A 16,426-nucleotide genomic window follows, 5' to 3' on the forward strand; every position below is an offset into this window, starting at 1 on the left:
ATATCATCAATTTTCTGTAGTTTGTTACAAAATTTGTCAAAAAAAAAAAACTAATTTCAGACCAATTTTAATTAATAAAAATCCTTAAGTAAGAGTATCAAAAATTTTGTGAGAAGTAAGAAAAGTATCCATTAAGTATCTCAAATGGCTTTAAGACTTATAAAATGGCTCACCAGTTACGGCATCGTCAGTTAAGATATGTCTCCATTGGATACAAGTTATAATTTAACTTATGTGTCACTTCAAAATTTAATTGTGTTCATATACATTTGCTATCAAAACGAGTTATTGTCAAAATTGGCTTTAACACACAGTGTATTTTGGGGGGATTTGATAGGATTTTATAATCTTCTTCTTAATGACTGTTGAAGTAGACCTTTTGTGTATCATTAGTAGTTTAGCCTTTTTATATTAAGAACTAAGTAGATTCAGTACTGTGCTACGGTGCTTTTGACTATTGGGGAAAGGGGACAACAGTCACTGTTTCATCAGGTAAGTAAACCATTTCATCTCAAACATCAATGCTGAAGTGAAATAAAATTTAATGTGTTCTTAAAAGAATTTGGTATCAACACTGTGAATGGATTTTTTAGCAACTTTATGCTATTCTTTTTATTTATTTCTGGGTTTTTTTTATTGATTTTTGTCCATATTATGCATTTAAAATAATTTACAAAATTATGTGGCGTAGACTGACAAAGAAGTTTAACTTATTAATAGTATAATATAACATAATATAATATAATATAATATATAACACTAATGTAGAGTGATAAATAAAGGCAAGGCACGACAGTTACAGTCTTCACGTGCAAATAGCTATAATTTTTGCTAAAGAGACAAATTCCTAATTCCCACGTTACAATACAATGTAATGATTTTAATTTGTTTACAACTATAATGATAAATTTGCTGAATTAAGTACCTACATCAGCAGTTTTTGTAGTTTGTTACAAAATTTGTCAAAAAAAGACTTTCAGACTGATTTTGATTAATAAAAATCCTTAAGTAAGAGTATCAAAAGTTTTGTGAGCAGTAAGAAAAGTATCTATTAAGTATGTCAAATGACCTTTAGACTTATAAAATGGCTCTCCAGTAACAACATCATCAGTTAAGATATGTCTCCATGGATACAAGTTATAATTTAACTTTTGTCAGTGTCACTTCAAAATTGAATTGTGCTCATATACATTTGCTATAAAAACTTGTTAATGTCAAAATTGGCTCTAACAGATAATTTATTAGGGAGCATTTGATAGGATTTTATAATATTGTTCTTAATTAATGTTGAAGTAGACCTTTTGTATGTATCGTTAGTACTTTAGCCTTTTTATACTAAGAACTAAGTAGATTCAGTACTGTGCTACGGTGCTTTTGACTATTGGGGAAAGGGGACAACAGTCACTGTTTCATCAGGTAAGTAAACCATTTCATCTCAAACATCAATGCTGAAGTGGAATAAAATGGTAAATGGTAAATGGCCTGTATTTATATAGCGCTTTCTAGTCCCTAAGGACCCCAAAGCGCTTTACATATCCAGACATCCACCCATTCACACACACATTCACACACTGTTGATGGCAAGCTACATAGTAGCCACAGCCACCCTGGGGCGCAAAATGTAATGTGTTCTTAAAAGAGTTTGCCATCTACACTGTGAAAGGAAGTTTACCAACTTTATATTATTCTTTTATTTATTTCAGTTTTTTGTTATTGTTTTTTTGTCCATATTCTGCATTTAAAACAATTTAGAAAATGATCTATAGACTAACAAAATCTGGAACTTATAACAACAGTAATACATATAATAGCACTGACAGAGACTGATGAACAAATTGGGATTCGGGGCATTTGAAATAATAAACATTTAAAGGCTAAAGTCTATCTTTATCTATCTATGTCTAATTATTATCTATCTTTAACTAATCTTAGGTGAAAATGTGTGCTTTATTATTGTATTTCCATTGTGGTATATTAATTATTATTGTTTCCCCTTTCTTAGCCACTTCACGTCGACCCACTGTGTTTCCCCTGATGCCATGTGGTTCTCAGAGCGGAGATATTGTCACTCTTGGCTGTCTTGCCACTGGCTTTAACCCTCCTGCAGTGACTTTCTCGTGGAACAAAGGCGGCACTGCCTTGACAGACCTCATCCAGTACACTGCTGTACAGAAAGGCAATGTTTATACTGGAGTCAGTCAAGTCCGAGTGAGGAGACAGGACTGGGATGCAAGACAGACTTTTCAGTGTGCCGTAAGGCATGCTGCTGGGAATGGACAGGCTTCTTTTCAAAAACCATGTAAGCTTTGTGAAGTCATATTCAGTTAATTTATCTCAGTCTGTTTGACTTATAACAACTTTAAGTGAAAGCGCTGATAATATATTCCAAAGTTAAACAATTTTAATTAATGTAAAAGTTTAAAAAAAAACATAGAAGTTATACAAGACCTAATAACCACTGTACTCATGTGTAATACATTATCAAATGCAGTAGTCTTGTCAGTACAAGGCTGTTTTTTTAGTTGTTTTCTGAACCTTTGTCATAATTACTAGTGAGGTAATAGTGGGCTGCATGTAGTGATTGCTACCTCTCAAAAGAATAAAAGTTAGTTTTCTTTAGTCCTCTATTTTTTGGGTTTTGATATTTTTTAGGAAATGGTACTGGAAACAAACTTAATTGTAAGTTCACTTTGACCTGCTTGTATTGACAAAAGAATCTGAGCATACCAAGGAATAAGTGTTTCAACTTTTTTTTAAAAAGCCCAATTATATTCAAATATGCTGCTTATGTCAAATAAATAACATAAAAGCAATTATTTATCCTCATCAAATAGCATGACATATTCTTAAATATTTCTTTTCTTCTGGGTTTAGGTTAATTGGTGATTCTAAATTGCCCATAGATGTGAATTTGACTGTGAATGATAGTCTGGATCTGTGTCTTAGCCCTGAGATAGATTCATGACCTGTACAGGGTGTACATTGACTGTGGCCCTAAGACAGCTGGGAAAGGCTCCAGCACCCCGGTGGGCCTGAATTGAATAAGTGGAAGAAAATGGATGGGTGGATTTCTAAATTTATGAATAGTAAATAAAGATAAATACTTGCATTCTGTTGCATAAATACATTTATGTACATCTTTGTTTTTCAGTGGTGTTTAAGCAGAATCCAACTCTTAAAGTGATTTCCTCTCCTGATGTGGACGGTACCTATACTGCCTCCTGCTTTGCCAAAGAGTTTGCACCAAAGACACATGCCATCAGATGGCTGAAAAATGGAGCAGACATCACCAGGAAAATAGATCTGATCAGTACAGTTTCTGAATCAACAAAGGCAGATGGAAAGAAAGTGTACAACGCAGCAAGTTTTCTCACAGTAAATTCCAATGATGTGAATGAAGATACTGAATTCACTTGTGTGTTTACGGGAGGCCAAAGTGGATCTTTAAATAAAAGTGACAGAGACAACACACAAGGTGAGTAACTGACACTTTTCTTTAAAAAAAAAGTAATAACATTTGTCACTATGATTTTGTAATAAGACAAAGTATGGCCATAAAACCAGGTAAGCCTTATATTAAGTCATGTAGAAATTATTCTTTCTACTTTAATTCATTTCTAATGTACTGACATGAAAGTGTTAGTAATGTATTTTAACAGCTACACCAACATTTGAGGGGATTTAAATATAATGCAAAAAAATGTAGAAGCAGTTCGATGAGCACTAATAGCTAATAAATTGAGGCGTGAAACATTCACAAAGACTTGTTGGTTGTTTATGTGCAGCAGTAGTAATTACTAGTAAAGTATTACTGCACTAAAACTAGTGATTTTTACTTCTGAGAAGGATTAGAGTTAGTTCTTGATAGTTCACTATTTTTGGTTGTTGTTGTTTTTGGAAAAAAATGATGGTAGAGGCTGACTTCATTCCTAGTACATTTTGAGTTGCTCATGTTATAAAATAGCCTGAAAAACATCAAAAAAATATGTTTTTCAGCTTAAAAACACATTCAGTTCCTTCTTGCATACACACATTTATGTACATCTTTTTTTTTCAGTGGCGTTTAAGCAGAATCCAACTCTTAAAGTGATTTCCTCTCCTGATGAGCACGGTACCTATACTGCCTCCTGCTTTGCCAAAGAGTTTGCACCAAAGACACATGCCATCAGATGGCTGAAAAATGGAACAGACATCACCAGGAAAATAGATCTGATCAGTACAGTTTCTGAATCAAGAAAGGCAGATGGAAAGAAAGTGTACAACGCAGCAAGTTTTCTCACAGTAAATTCCAATGATGTGAATGAAGATACTGAATTCACTTGCGTGTTTACGGGAGGCCAAAGTGGATCTTTGAATAAAAGTGACAGAGACAACACACAAGGTGAGTAACTGATACTTTTCTTTAAAAAAAGTAATAACATTTGTCACTATGATTTTGTAATAAGACAAAGTATGGCCATAAAACCAGGTAAGCCTTATATTAAGTCATGTAGAAATTATTCTTTCTACTTTAATTCAGTTCTAATGTACTGACATGAAAGTGTTAGTAAAGTATTTTAACAGTTACACCAACATTTGAGGGGATTTAAATATAATGTGAAAAAAATGTAGAAGCAGTTCGATGAGCACTAATAGCTAATAAATTGAGGCGTGAAACATTCACAAAGACTTGTTGGTTGTTTATGTGCAGCAGTAGCAATTACTAGTAAAGTATTACTGCACTAAAACTAGTGATTTTTACTTCTGAGAAGGATTAGAGTTAGTTCTTGTTAGTTCACTATTTTTGGTTGTTGTTGTTTTTGGAAGAAATGATGGTAGAGGCTGACTTCATTCCTAGTACATTTTGAATTGCTCATGTTATAAAATAGTCTGAAAAACATCAAAGAATAAGTTTTTCAGCTTAAAAACACATTCAGTTCCTTCTTGCATACACACATTTATGTACATCTTTGTTTTTCAGTGGCGTTTAAGCAGGATCCAACTCTTAAAGTGATTTCCTCTCCTGATGAGCACGGTACCTATACTGCCTCCTGCTTTGCCAAAGAGTTTGCACCAAAGAAACATGCCATCAGATGGCTGAAAAATGGAACAGACATCACCAGCAAAATAGATCTGATCAGTACAGTTTCTGAATCAAGAAAGGCAGATGGAAAGAAAGTGTACAACGCAGCAAGTTTTCTCACAGTAAAATCCAATGATGTGAATGAAGATACTGAATTCACTTGTGTGTTTACGGGAGGCCAAAGTGGATCTTTGAATAAAAGTGACAGAGACAACACACAAGGTGAGTAACTGATACTTTTCTTAAAAATATTTTTAACACCATAAAACCAGGTAAGCCTTATGTTAAGTCACATTTAATCAGTTTATCTTATGTTATTTAACTTATAACAAGTTTACATGAAAGCACTGTGAACATATAGCAAACTAAATAATTTGATTGAATTTGCACATGAATGCACAGGCTGATATTGTTATAGTCTGTAAAACTATATATCATTTAATTTCCTTTTCTTAGGTTATCTGAATTCTACATACATCGCGTACATGATACATTGCTACAGTACCCTTATTTAGTACGAATTTTCTGCAGCAATATTTCTTATAAAGTATTACTGGGCCACATTTATTGATTGTTACTTCTAATAATTATAAGAGTCACTTATCTAGTTATTCTCCAGTTTTTGTGTTTTGAAAAAAAAAACATAGTAGAGGCTGACTTTATCGTAAATGCACCCCAAGCTACAAATAATCTCAATACAAAGAGGAATAAGTTCAATTCAATTCAATTCAATTTTATTTATATAGCGCCAAATCACAACAAAAGTCGCCTCAAGGCGCTTTATATTGTACAGTAGATAGCACAATAATAGTGTTTGAGCTTACAACCAAAACCTAAATTTATTTAAAAAACCAAACAAACAAACAAACAAAAAACATAACCAACATCAAAGCTAATATTTCACCTCATTAAATAACATGACATATTGTTAAATATTTCAAAAGTCATAATTGTTTATACACTTTGTGGAAACACACACACACATAGTTAGGTGGGATGAGAAAAAGAATATATCTAAGTACATTGTCTTTTTTTAATTCTTCACTCATATACTGTAAGTCCTCTGCGCCTGTCTGAAAATCAGTATTGTTGCATGTTGTGTTTCTTTCCATCTGTCTAAATAATCCTCGTCCTTTTTGATCTTTTATCGTCTTCCTCCACTTTCACTGTGCATTGATAATTAACATAATTAACATAAATATTAAATGTGTGTTTGCTTGCCAGTCAATGTATATGCAGAAGTGAACACTGAAGCTCTGCAGTTCACTTATTTCCATTTGTGACTACAGTAATCTAATTTTCTTTTGGACATTGTGCAAAGTGCTAAGTAAAAGTAACTGAGCACCGGAAACTTGTTTATACAGAAAATCCATATAGTATGAAGATTGTAGCAAATTATTTATCTCAGCTTCTGCATATATATATAAATATTATTTCCTGCTTCTGCATACACATATTTGTGTATATCTTTGTTTTTCAGAACAATTTAATAAGAATCCGACTCTTAAAGCGTTTTCTTCCTCTTCTGATGAGGATGATACCTATACTGCCTCCTGCTTTGCCAAAGAGTTTGCACCAAAGACACATAACTTAAAATGGCTGAAAAATGGAGCAGACATCACCAGCACAGTAGATCTGATCGAAACAGTTTCTTACTCAAAAAATGCGGCTGGAAAAAAAGTGTACAATGCAGCAAGTTTTCTCACAGTAAATTCCAGTGACCTGAATGATCAGACTATATTTACATGTGTGTTTACTGGAGGAGAAGATGGATCTTTGAATAAAACTGTCACTTACAAAAAGAACCAACAAAGTGAGTAATTGATTAGTTTTCTTTTTTTTAAAAAAGATACATTTATTTTTTTTAATATGGTTTTGTAATAATTTTGCTCACTAACTGTTTTTTGCTTCATTACTCAGGTCCTGGTTGTGTTACATCTAATGTGAAAGTAGTAATCAGTGGCCCCACAACTGAGGACATGCTTGTCCGTAAAAAAGGAACTATAAAATGTGCAGTCACAGTACAAAAAGATGCACCTCAAATAACCTGGGAGGATGAGAAACTAGGGGACATAGCAAGTAACCCAGTCACTAAAGTCGAAGACAATGGGAATACATACGTGTCTAAGCTTGACATCACCTATGACGAATGGACCACGGTGGTAACACGCTTCTGTGTTGTTCACCACTCAGATTTAATTGAGCCTTTAAGGGAGCCTTATAAAAGGGATTTCGGTAAGAAAAATACTCTGAAACAGTATTTAGTCCTTATTGACATCTTGATATCAAAGACATCATAAGCCCTGCTTCTCAGTGTGTATGTGTATGCCTGTGTGTGTGTGGATTTAATTTCCTGTATTATTTTGGTTAATTATGCTGGTTAATGTATGTGTGGCACAAAGTCTCATGTTGTTTCATGCTTACAGGAGGAAACCCTCAGCGTCCGTCAGTGTTTATGCTCCCTCCTTTAGAACAAACTAACAAAGCAGAGGTGACCCTGACTTGCTTTGTGAAAGACTTCTTCCCTAAGGAGGTTTTTGTGTCTTGGCTTGTGGATGACGAGGAAGCAGACTCAAGTTATGCTTTTAATACCACAGAACCCATTGAAAACAATGGATTCTATTCTGCTTATGGCCAGTTATTTGTCAGCCTTGACCAGTGGCAAAGGGATGGTGCTGTCTATAGCTGTGTAGTGTACCACGAATCTGTGGTTAACACAACTAGAGCTATTGTCAGGTCCATTGGGTACAGAACATTTGACAAAAACCGCATTGACCTCAACATGAACATCAACCAAGACTCCAAGTGCTCGGCCTAGTAGATGTTTTTCATGTCTTTGTCTGCTGTTTGTTGTTTAATGTCTGTTGCTTGTGATATGACATTATGTTTGTGTGTTTTAATGCAGATTCAAAATAAAAAAAAAAACAGTTTGCAACTCTGTTGATGTTCATTATATGCAGTTCATGTCTTCATTTAAATCATTTTGTGAGCTTTATGTTTGTTGTACAGTCACAGTGCTATCCTAATGTAGACAGTAGCATGTTTGGGTTATTTATACAATGATGATAATATAAAAATGTTTTTAACATCGAATTTCTACTAGAATAATACAACATCACTAAATTAGGTATTCAGGGAACAGTCTATGTGTATTTAATATGCAGATAGTTCAGTAACACTGCTTCTGTGACTTGTCTTTGTGTGCCTGTGTTTTGTCTACTGGGTCTTGCACCCCTTAAAAACTGGTGACTGCTTAATAAAACCCTTTAAATCTCCCAGCCAAGGCTTAAATATAGTAATTAAACAATACTGAAGACTTTCTAAAGCAAGTCAGAAGTCAGGATTGTAGGTCTGAAAGGACATGAAATTCTATTCATCTTTATGGGGCACTCACTCGACCTCTGTCACCTTATTTTTTTTTCTTTTCTGTTGTTATAAGTTCCAACTAGGTTGACTGACTATGAATCTGATATAGCATATAGAGTAAAAAAATATATGTATTTAACAGAAAATAGATAAAATCTATAAGTTAGTATCTTACAATGTGTGTTTCAAAGTGGGTTGTGAAATGTCCAAATATTTGACAGAATAAATTTTGTTCATCTAGATCTTTTCGTCACGGACTCTCTGGAGCTTCATCACCCTGGACTATCTGATGATAACATAGCAAACGTAGCCATCATCTTCATCCTTCTCTTCCTCATCACTCTGCTGTTAATCTTTGGAACAACTGTTATCAAGGTAATCAGAAATTTATGTGCTAGCATTGTGTGCAGATTTAACTCAGCAATGAGCACTTTGACAGATTATATTTATCAAGCAAGCAGCTATGATAGAAAAAACTAAAACTCATTTAGCATTCTGCATTTTAACCATGAGTCAGAATAACTCAAACTTTTCAAATTATTGTAAAAACAACTAAAAAATGCTGATTACAGGAAAAAAAAACATTGTATCTATGCACATTAGAAGCATTTATGATTATGTCAGTTTAATAAACCAATGTGAGATTTATTTAATACAATAAAAAAAAGGAAGAAAAAGGTTCACGTTATCCCAGTGAGGGATTAGCTACTTCACAATTCAGCTGTTGCTGTGAATTTAATTATCTTTATACAGTTTTTGCTAATATCATATAAACAATATATATCAGCTAAAATTCACTTGGAGTGCTGAAATTGTATAAAAACATAATTTAATAGATGAATGTTCAAGGGCCAACTGATATCATACTGATATCGCCCTACTCAAAGATCTAGCTGTATGGACAAAGACAAGGGTTTTAAGTCAGAAGTCAGAAGCAGCAAGTGTAATTTCTATTACACTGATGTTGGAAGACCATAAAGACAAAATCGTTTCAGATCAAAATGAAGCTCTTTCAAAATCAGTGTGGCATGTGTGGTGGATTACAATATTTAAGATATGGTGACAAAAGTGATTATCAAACTCATTAAATTGTGTGATATTATGTGGAATAATCAATGCCAATGTCAAAACATATAAAATATGTTCATATCTCTGATTTAAACCAATTTTATATGTTTCAGTTAAAAGAAAATTACACTACATAATGTTACCATTTGAGTTCATTTTTCTTTATGTCCCAGTGTAGCTTGTATATCCCAGTGGTTTATGTCCAGATGACAAGTTTCTGAATGCCTTAATCAATCAAATGCATATTATTGAAAGTAAATTAATTTAGAAATTATCTTAATACTGTGTAACAATCTGTTATAAGCAGCTTTGTCTGCAACTGTTAGTTTGACCTCCTAAGTGTATTTCAGCTGATATTAAAGTAGTGTTCCTTCTAAGTTTATTCAGCAACTATACTTAACCAACTATAAAATGAACGTATAGCATTATAAGTTTCCTGTGTATTGATACATTTTTTGATATATGTGTAGCAATTTAACTTCATGCATAAACACTATTTATAGTGAAGTAGTGGTGAGCAGTATGAAATAAATCCTTTTGCTCTAAGTTCACTATTTTTTAATTTTTTTTAACAGGTCAAATAAAACAAATGGGCTGTGAAAGGACCGTTGTGTGCGGTGAAAAACATATTTCTCAAACATTTTTTTTCATATAATCTCATACTATCATGTAAGTAATCGCAACTGCCTTTTTTTAAACTGCAAAAGCTTTATCTGTTTTTAAAAATAAATGTTTTAATGAAGATAAAATTGTCTTTCTCTTGCATTATTTTGAAGTTGTTTACATTATCTGAAGGTTGATCTGTAAAAGTTGAATGTATTTTAAGGATTATTTATATGTATTTAATATTTTGTCCTTTTTTAAACTCTCTAATATACAGTTCTGTTCATCACATCCACAGCACCTGGAATCAGCAGCCCGTTCTATACCGAATATGCAAAGTAGTAGATTTTACAGTTGGTTACATTTTACTCTATTATTAGAGGATTTGAGAACTAAAACCTTTGGCAAAGTCATGAGACGTGAAATAAAATTCATGTGGTGCACATGCAAACTGACATGAGAAATTTAAATGTGTACTTGGTTTCGCTTACTAGCATAACCGCACCTCACACCTGGTGTCTGTGATGCTCCGTTGCTCTTCTGTATTTTGGTACTTTTTTGAGACCCGGGTGTTACTCAATGCTTCCGCTTGCTGCTTGCCCTGATCACTCTGCCCTATCATGCATAACAACTGTGCAACAGACTTCCTGCCCTATCTTCACCTGACACAGCAACACCAAACAATGTCAAATTATAACTCTGCCATCTAGCCTAAAGACAAACACACTACACTTAAAACTGAAATGAAACAGTTCCTCATTTACCAAAATCTGAAGGTATGTATAACTGAGATAACATCAAGTTTTTTTCTTGTTGTGTTAACACAAAATATTTATAAATATGCAAAGTCAAACTAATCTTTTCTCTATCTCAGTACCACGGATTGTCTCGCCAAACATCACATTGTACCCAGTCTGGGATGGGGAATTTGGAATCTCAGCAGTAAGGCTCATCTGCACATTGAGTGACTTCTTTCCAGACAAACTTACTTTGAAGTGGGTATGGGATCAACAACCACTGAATCAAAACAAGGCAAGCACAAGGAAGCTACAAAGTTCAGAGCAAGGGAAGAAAACCTTCAGCCTGAGCAGCGAACTCAAGCCAGATATGACAATGTGGGCAAAAGGCTCAACTTTTACCTGCATGGCTGATCACAATGGCGTTGAATATAACAGAACAATAAACATTTGTCACAGTAAGTATGTAGTTACTGACTCAAATCATATCTATAAGACATTAAGAGCAGTCTTTAGATAAAGTCATGTTTTATTAGCTTATATATTTATGTGACGATTTCCAACTTCAAGACAATGTCAGACTATTGAATTTTTACTTTTCTATTAACAGCTCTTTCAAGCTCCCCTCCCTTCATTCATGTGGAGATTCCCAGCTTCAAGACTGTAATGACATCAAATAACGTGCAAGTAACATGTTTGGTCCACACTGACTTTAATGCAACAATCACCTGGCTGATTGATGGGAAAGCCACGAAGGAAAGAGTAGACATAGAGAAAAACACAACTCATATAAACAGTAATCTTAGAGTTCTCTCGACTCAATGGAAGAAAGTGAAGCATGTAACATGCAGAGCAGAGCATAAGTGCTTCACGTCTGCTGAGAAGACCATAAATATTGCAGGTAAGTTGATACTACATCAGGAAAATCAGACATCTTATGACCAAAGAGCAATTGAAATAATTATTTTGCTTTATTTCATGATATTATCATCCAGGTTCTCCAGTTAATACTCCACTGGTAGAGATCAGGCGATCCCTTCCAGATCTCCTGAAAGGAGAAAGTGCTGTGTTCCACTGTGACATCAAACAACTGTCCTCACGTGACCTCTACGTCGCCTTACAAGTCAATGATGAAGAAATACCTGAAAAAAAATATTATAATTTTGCTGAAGGCCCGGGCCTCCTTTCAATCAGTAGTCAATTCACTGTCCCTAATAGGTACTGGAAGAAAGACACAAAATTTACCTGCAACGTGATTCAAGGCTTTTCCGAAACTTTTCAGTCAAGGTCCACCGGCTATATTTTTGGTGAGGAGAGCTACTCTTGTTTCCCTTAGTGCAAGCTGATTTCTCTTTGTTGTTTTATAGTTTAATGGTTTCTATTACATAGACTAATTGATGCATTTATTTGTGTCTCTTTAGTGGACCCATCCATGGAGCTTCTTCTGGTCCCCAGTAAAGGTTCAGGATCACAGACTCTTTCATGCTCTGGATGGGGCTTCAACCCTAACATTACATGGTTGACTGACTCTCAGCAAAGATCTCCATCAACCAGTGATATCAGCATGGGTGTAGATGGACATGCCCGAGTGACCAGTCAACTTGTAATTGATGATTCTGAGTGGAAAACAGGAAAGATCTTCACTTGTGAAGTGTCTGACAGGTCTCTGAACAAAATGGTCAAGAAGGAAATGAGCCTCTGCTCGGGTAAAGCTATCACACAAGGAGCCAACTAAATCTATAAAATATCTGCTTTCTAGCAGTACGGGAGATGGTATATTTTATATGGATTAATTTACTTCAGATTTGGTCTTGTTATACAATTCTTTTCTTTTTTTTCCTACTTTTCCATTAACAGCTCTTTCAAGCTCCGCTCCCTTCATTCATGTGGAGATTCCCAGCTTCAAGACTGTAATGACGTCAAATGAGGTGCAAGTAACATGTTTGGTCCACACTGACTTTAATGCAACAATCACCTGGCTGATTGATGGGAAAGCCACGAAGGAAAGAGTAGACATAGAGAAAAACACAACTCATATAAACAGTAATCTTAGAGTTCCCTCGATTCAATGGAAGAAAGTGAAGCATGTAACATGCAGAGCAGAGCATAAGTGCTTCACATCTGCTGAGAAGACCATAAATATTGCAGGTAAGATGATACTACAACAGGAAAATCAGACATCTTATGACCAAAGAGCAATTGAAATAATTATTTTGCTTTATTTCATGATATTATCATCCAGGTTCTCCAGTTAATACTCCACTGGTAGAGATCAGGCGATCCCTTCCAGATCTCAATTCAATTCAATTCAATTCAATTTTATTTATATAGCGCCAAATCACAACAAAAGTCGCCTCAAGGCGCTTTATATTGTACAGTAGATAGCACAATAATAAATACAGAGAAAAACCCAACAATCATATGACCCCCTATGAGCAAGCACTTTGGCGACAGTGGGAAGGAAAAACTCCCTTTTAACAGGAAGAAACCTCCGGCAGAACCAGGCTCAGGGAGGGGCGGCCATCTGCTGCGACCGGTTGGGGTGAAAGAAGGAAAACAGGATGAAAGACATGCTGTGGAAGAGAGACAGAGATTAATAACAGATATGATTCGATGCAGAGAGGTCTATTAGCACATAGTGAGTGAGAAAGGTGACTGGAAGGGAAAAACTCAATGCATCATGGGAATCCCCGGCAGCCTACGTCTATTGCAGCATAACTAAGGGAGGATTCAGGGTCACCTGGTCCAGCCCTAACTATATGCTTTAGCAAAAAGGAAAGTTTTAAGCCTAATCTTGAAAGTAGAGATAGTGTCTGTCTCCCGAATCCAAACTGGAAGTTGGTTCCACAGAAGAGGGGCCTGAAAACTGAAGGCTCTGCCTCCCATTCTACTTTTAAATACTCTAGGAACAACAAGTAGGCCTGCAGTGCAAGAGCGAAGTGCTCTAATAGGGTGATATGGTACTACAAGGTCATTAAGATAAGATGGGGCCTGATTATTTAAGACCTTGTATGTGAGGAGCAGGATTTTGAATTCAATTCTGGATTTAGCAGGAAGCCAATGAAGGGAAGCCAAAACAGGAGAAATATGCTCTCTCTTTCTAGTCCCTGTCAGTACTCTTGCTGCAGCATTTTGGATTAGCTGAAGGCTTCTCAGCGAGTTTTTAGGACTTCCTGATAATAGTGAATTACAGTAGTCCAGCCTGGAAGTAATAAATGCATGAACTAGTTTTTCAGCATCACTCTGAGACAGGATATTTCTAATTTTAGAGATGTTGCGCAAATGGAAGAAAGCAGTCTTACATATTTGTTTAATATGTGCATTGAAGGACATGTCCTGGTCAAAAATGACTCCAAGGTTTCTCACAGTGTTACTGGAGGCCAAGGTAATGCCATCCAGAGTAAGAATCTGCTTAGATACCATATTTCTAAGATTTTCAGGGCCGAGTACAATAACCTCAGTTTTATCTGAATTAAGAAGCAGAAAGTTAGCGGCCATCCAGGTCTTTATGTCTTTAAGACATTCCTGCAGTTTAACTAATTGGTGTGTGTTACCTGGCTTCATGGATAGATAGAGCTGCGTGTCATCTGCATAGCAGTGAAAATTTATGCTATGTCTTCTAATGATGTTGCCTAGGGGAAGCATGTATAATGTAAATAGAATTGGTCCTAGCACTGAACCCTGTGGAACACCATAATTGACCTTAGTGTCTGAAGAGGACTCTCCATTTACATGTACAAACTGGAGTCTATTAGATAGATATGATACAAACCACTGCAGTGCAGTACCTGTAATACCTACAGCATGTTCTAATCGCTCTAATAGGATATTATGGTCAACAGTATCGAACGCAGCACTGAGGTCTAGCAGGACAAGCACAGAGATGAGTCCACTGTCAGAGGCCATAAGAAGATCATTTGTAACCTTCACTAAAGCTGTTTCTGTGCTGTGATGAGCTCTGAAACCTGACTGAAACTCTTCAAATAAGCCATTCCTCTGCAGATGATCTGTTAGCTGTTTGACAACTACTCTTTCAAGGATTTTTGATATGAAAGGAAGGTTGGAGATTGGCCTATAATTAGCTAAGACAGCTGGGTCTAGAGATGGCTTTTTAAGTAAAGGTTTAACTACAGCCACCTTGAAGGCCTGTGGTACATAGCCGATTATTAGAGATAGGTTGATCATATTTAAGATCGAAGAATTAATTAATGGCAGGACTTCTTTGAGCAGTTTTGTAGGAATGGGGTCTAAAAGACACGTTGATGGTTTGGAGGAATTAATTATTGAAGTTAACTCAGAAAGATCAATTGGAGAAAAAGAGTCTAACTTAACATCGATGGTACTAAGAGTAGCTGTAGATAATATTACATCTGTGGGATGATTATTGGTAATTTTTTCTCTAATGATAAAAATTTTATTTGTGAAGAAGTTCATGAAGTCATTACTAGTTAACGTTAAAGGGATGGTTGGCTCAGTAGAGCTCTGACTGTTTGTCAGCCTGGCTACAGTGCTGAAGAGAAACCTGGGGTTGTTCTTATTTTCTTCAATCAGTGACGAATAGTAAGATGTTCTGGCTTTGCGGAGGGCTTTCTTATAAAGCAGCAAACTATTTCTCCAGGCTAAATGATGATCCTCTAAATTTGTGACACGCCATTTCCTCTCCAGCTTACGAGTTATCTGCTTTAGGCTACGTGTTTGAGAATTATACCACGGAGTCAGGGACTTTGGATTTGAGGCCTTAGTTTTCACAGGAGCTACAGTATCCAGAGTCGTACGTAGTGAGGAGGTAAAATTATTAACAAGATAATCGACCTCTGTTGGAGTAGCGTTCAGATAGCTGCTCTGCTCTATGTTGGTACAGGGCATTGAAGATGATAACAGTGGGTGGATTATATTCTTAAACTTAGTTACAGCACTTTCAGAAAGACATCTACTTTGATAAAGTCTACTCTCCACTGCTGTGTAATCAATTATTGTAAATGTAAATGTTATCAGGAAATGATCAGACAGCAGAGGGTTTTCAGGAAACACTGTTAAATATTCAGTTTCTATGCCATACGTTAAAACAAGATCTAGAGTGTGATTAAAGTGGTGGGTGGGTTCTTTTACATTTTGAGAGAAGCCAATTGAGTCTAGTAACAGATTAAATGCGATGTTGAGGCTGTCATTTTTAGCATCTACATGGATGTTAAAATCACCCACAATAATTATTTTATCTGAGCTGAGCACTAAATCAGATAAAAAGTCTGAGAAATCAGAGAGAAACTCTGTGTAAGGCCCAGGTGGACGATAGATGATAACAAGTAAGACTGGTTTCTGAGTTTTACAGCTGGGGTGGACGAGGCTAAGCATCAGGCTTTCAAATGAATTAAAAGTCTGTCTTGGTCTTTCGTTAATTAATAGGCTGGTGTGAAAAATTGCTGCCACACCGCCCCCTCGGCCTGTGCTTCGGGATTTCTGGTAGTTAGAATGACTCGGGGGTGTTGATTCATTTAAACTAACATACTCATCCTGCTGCAACCAGGTTTCTGTAAGGCAGAGTAAATCGATTTGTTGATCAATTATTAAGTCATGTACTAACAGAGACTTG

At 35.6% G+C, this 16,426-nt stretch overlaps 2 protein-coding genes across 8 annotated transcripts in view; both read left to right on the forward strand.

Moving 5' to 3' along the window:
- Nucleotides 1–16,426, forward strand: part of LOC100709195 (uncharacterized) — a 1,346,887-nt gene that overhangs the window by 1,202,703 nt on the left and 127,758 nt on the right. For all 6 annotated transcript variants that reach the window (XM_025906577.1, XM_025906579.1, XM_025906578.1 and 3 more), the window contains 7 exons: nt 3,152–3,475; nt 4,058–4,381; nt 4,961–5,284; nt 10,974–11,294; nt 11,447–11,737; nt 11,832–12,143; nt 12,258–12,542. In XM_025906577.1, the coding sequence (XP_025762362.1) occupies nt 3,152–3,475; nt 4,058–4,381; nt 4,961–5,284; nt 10,974–11,294; nt 11,447–11,737; nt 11,832–12,143; nt 12,258–12,542 (2,181 nt within the window). The remainder of the gene's footprint in view (nt 1–3,151; nt 3,476–4,057; nt 4,382–4,960; nt 5,285–10,973; nt 11,295–11,446; nt 11,738–11,831; nt 12,144–12,257; nt 12,543–16,426) is intronic.
- LOC106096470 (immunoglobulin mu heavy chain) overlaps nt 1–16,426 on the forward strand; it is a 1,110,954-nt gene that overhangs the window by 995,302 nt on the left and 99,226 nt on the right. The window lies entirely within an intron of this gene.

This window comes from Oreochromis niloticus, linkage group LG4 (genome assembly GCF_001858045.2).
Source record: "Oreochromis niloticus isolate F11D_XX linkage group LG4, O_niloticus_UMD_NMBU, whole genome shotgun sequence".
Classification (NCBI taxonomy): domain Eukaryota; kingdom Metazoa; phylum Chordata; class Actinopteri; order Cichliformes; family Cichlidae; genus Oreochromis; species Oreochromis niloticus.